We start from the raw sequence: 2,389 nt of genomic DNA, 5'->3' as shown, positions 1-2,389 counted from the left end.
GTGTGTGTGTGTGTGTGTGTGTGTGTGTGTGTGTGGTTGTCTAGGCGATGAACTGTGTTCCATCGTCGTTCCTCAGCAGAGAGAGGAGGAGTGAGGTCATCATGAGAGGAGCCGTGGCGTCAGAGAAGGAGGCTCTGCTGCTGGGTAAATATCTATGTATAGATATGTATATATACATAGATATATATACACACACAAGTATTCCAGACTGATAATCTCTGAAACTCAAAAGTAAATAGTAAATGCAGCAGGACTGAAATCTGAAGGATTGTCACTTGAGGTTTGTTTATAATAAATGAATAAATTCATCACTGAGGTAATAAATCAAGAGAGAAGTAGAGTCGTGTTCTCATAGACTTCTATAGAACCAGAGGAGTCGCCCCCTGGTGGACACTAGAGAGAATGCAGCTTTCACACTGAGTGTTCCTAGTGCTCCCAGTGCTCCCAGTGCTCCCAGTGTTCCCAGTGCTCCCAGTGTTCCCAGTGCTCCCAGTGCTCCTAGTGTTCCTAGTGCTCCCAGTGTTCCCAGTGCTCCCAGTGCTCCTAGTGCTCCCAGTGTTCCCAGTGCTCCCAGTGTTCCCAGTGCTCCCAGTGCTCCAGTAGAACATTAAAGATGAAGAGTAGGACTGTGTGTCGGGGGGGTCGGAGGCCTTTCAAACCAGAAGCACAGTCAGACTGAAACACAAACTCTGTCTGTTCTTCTTCTCTGATCACTATCCTGCGTCTCACTCGGCTGAATCCATTACCGCTTCCCTTCCTCTAAATCCTCCACAGCAGCAGCACATTCATCTCTCTTAGCCGAGCCACGAAATCCAGATATGAAGGAGAGAGGAAGGCCGGTGCTTCGTCTTCCTCCAGGCTGCTGCTGCAGCTTTTATTCTACAGGAGACGTTTAAAGACACACAGTAGTTTGTATTCAGTCGGGATGAGGAAGCAGTTCATGTGAATGAATGTATAAGTCTGAACACAACAGAGCTCTCTGTAGTTTGATTTCACCTTCACTTCATCGTCTCTGTGAGCTGAAGATCAGCAGAGAAGAAGAACGGATGCTTTGTTCACATCAAACGCAATTACATACAAGTCAATGCAAGGATGCGAATGTACACGAATGTACACGAATGTACACGAATGTACACGAATGTATACGAATGTATGCGAATGGACGCAAATGTACGGGAATGGACGTGAATGGATGTGAATGGAGCAGTGTTCACTAGGGCTCACTAGGTTCAGGGAACACTCCTCCGGATGATGAATCAGACACGACAGCGTTTAGTTTCCAGGATATATTATTCTTTCAGCTGTGAAACGTCAACACGGAGGGTTCTCTCCGGAACGTCTAACGCGAGTGATGCAATATAAACACAAGAGATCCAGCATAAAGCAAAGTGAGACATGTTTATCCCTTTTGAGCTTCCATACCAACAGGTCACTGTATTAAATATGTTGAATATCTAAAAACACAAATAAATGGAAAAATTCCTTCACAGGAAACACACACACACACACACAGTCATCCTGGTGGAGGGAATTGAATTAGGTCTGTCTGCAATTGCCAGCGTTATGCCACATAAATCAAGGAAATAAATATTGGCTGTTGGTTCGTCCTCCAGGGGACACCACTCTTACCACCCCCCCACACTCACACACACACACACACACCTTTACAGGACCTTTCAGAAATAATCCAGTCGGGAGTGTTTTGTGCTCCAGTGTTTCTGTTTGTTGTTCAGCTCTGAAGCTCCGAACGTCCTCAAATTAATTGTGATCAAGAACAGAATCACAGGAACAAGAGTCTCTTGTGTCGGATGTGTTTTCTGTTCTTAAACCAGGAAACGTGGTAAAAAGATACAAGTATTAGTATTTATTCTACAGGTGTGATCTAGTTTGATTGTGTCCCAGTGAGACATGTTGACCACGTTGGTCTTCTTCTCTTCAGGCGTCATCTCCACCTTCCTCCATGTTCATCCGTTTGGAGCCAACCTGGAGTATCTGTGGTCCTACATCCAGAGACTGGACTCTAAGGTGAACTTTCTTTAATATACCAAAATAATAATCTGTTTATTTAATACACAACACTTATTACATATTAATATTAAAACTGCTGCATTTCTTTCTGCATTTTTTAATGTCTGATTTTGGTTCTACTCTCTCTCTGTCTGTCTGTCTGTATGTCTCTCTGTCTCTCTGTCTCTCTGTCTGTCTGTCTGTCTGTCTCTCTGTCTGTCTGTCTGTCTGTCTGTCTCTCTGTCTCTCTGTCTGTCTGTCTGTCTGTCTGTCTCTCTGTCTCTCTGTCTGTCTGTCTGTCTGTATGTATGTCTGTCTGTCTGTCTGTCTCTCTGTCTGTCTGTCTGTATGTATGTCTGTCTGTCTGTCTCTCTATCTGTCT

The 2,389-nt window shown here is 44.4% G+C and overlaps 1 protein-coding gene across 1 annotated transcript in view; it reads left to right on the top strand.

Moving 5' to 3' along the window:
* The first annotated feature begins 6 nt into the window (after nucleotides 1-6).
* LOC116379172 (ecto-NOX disulfide-thiol exchanger 1-like) overlaps nucleotides 7-2,389 on the top strand; it is a 3,310-nt gene continuing 927 nt past the window's right edge. Inside the window, exons 1-2 of the mRNA XM_031841108.1 lie at nucleotides 7-144; nucleotides 1,940-2,025. Of these exons, the coding sequence (XP_031696968.1) occupies nucleotides 48-144; nucleotides 1,940-2,025 (183 nt within the window). The 5' untranslated portion in view covers nucleotides 7-47. The remainder of the gene's footprint in view (nucleotides 145-1,939; nucleotides 2,026-2,389) is intronic.

This window comes from Anarrhichthys ocellatus, unplaced genomic scaffold (genome assembly GCF_004355925.1).
Source record: "Anarrhichthys ocellatus isolate YVR2014 unplaced genomic scaffold, GSC_Weel_1.0 scaffold3831, whole genome shotgun sequence".
NCBI lineage: Eukaryota > Metazoa > Chordata > Actinopteri > Perciformes > Anarhichadidae > Anarrhichthys > Anarrhichthys ocellatus.
Note: the sequence above shows the minus strand (reverse complement) of the source record. Positions and strands in the feature narration are given on the sequence as shown.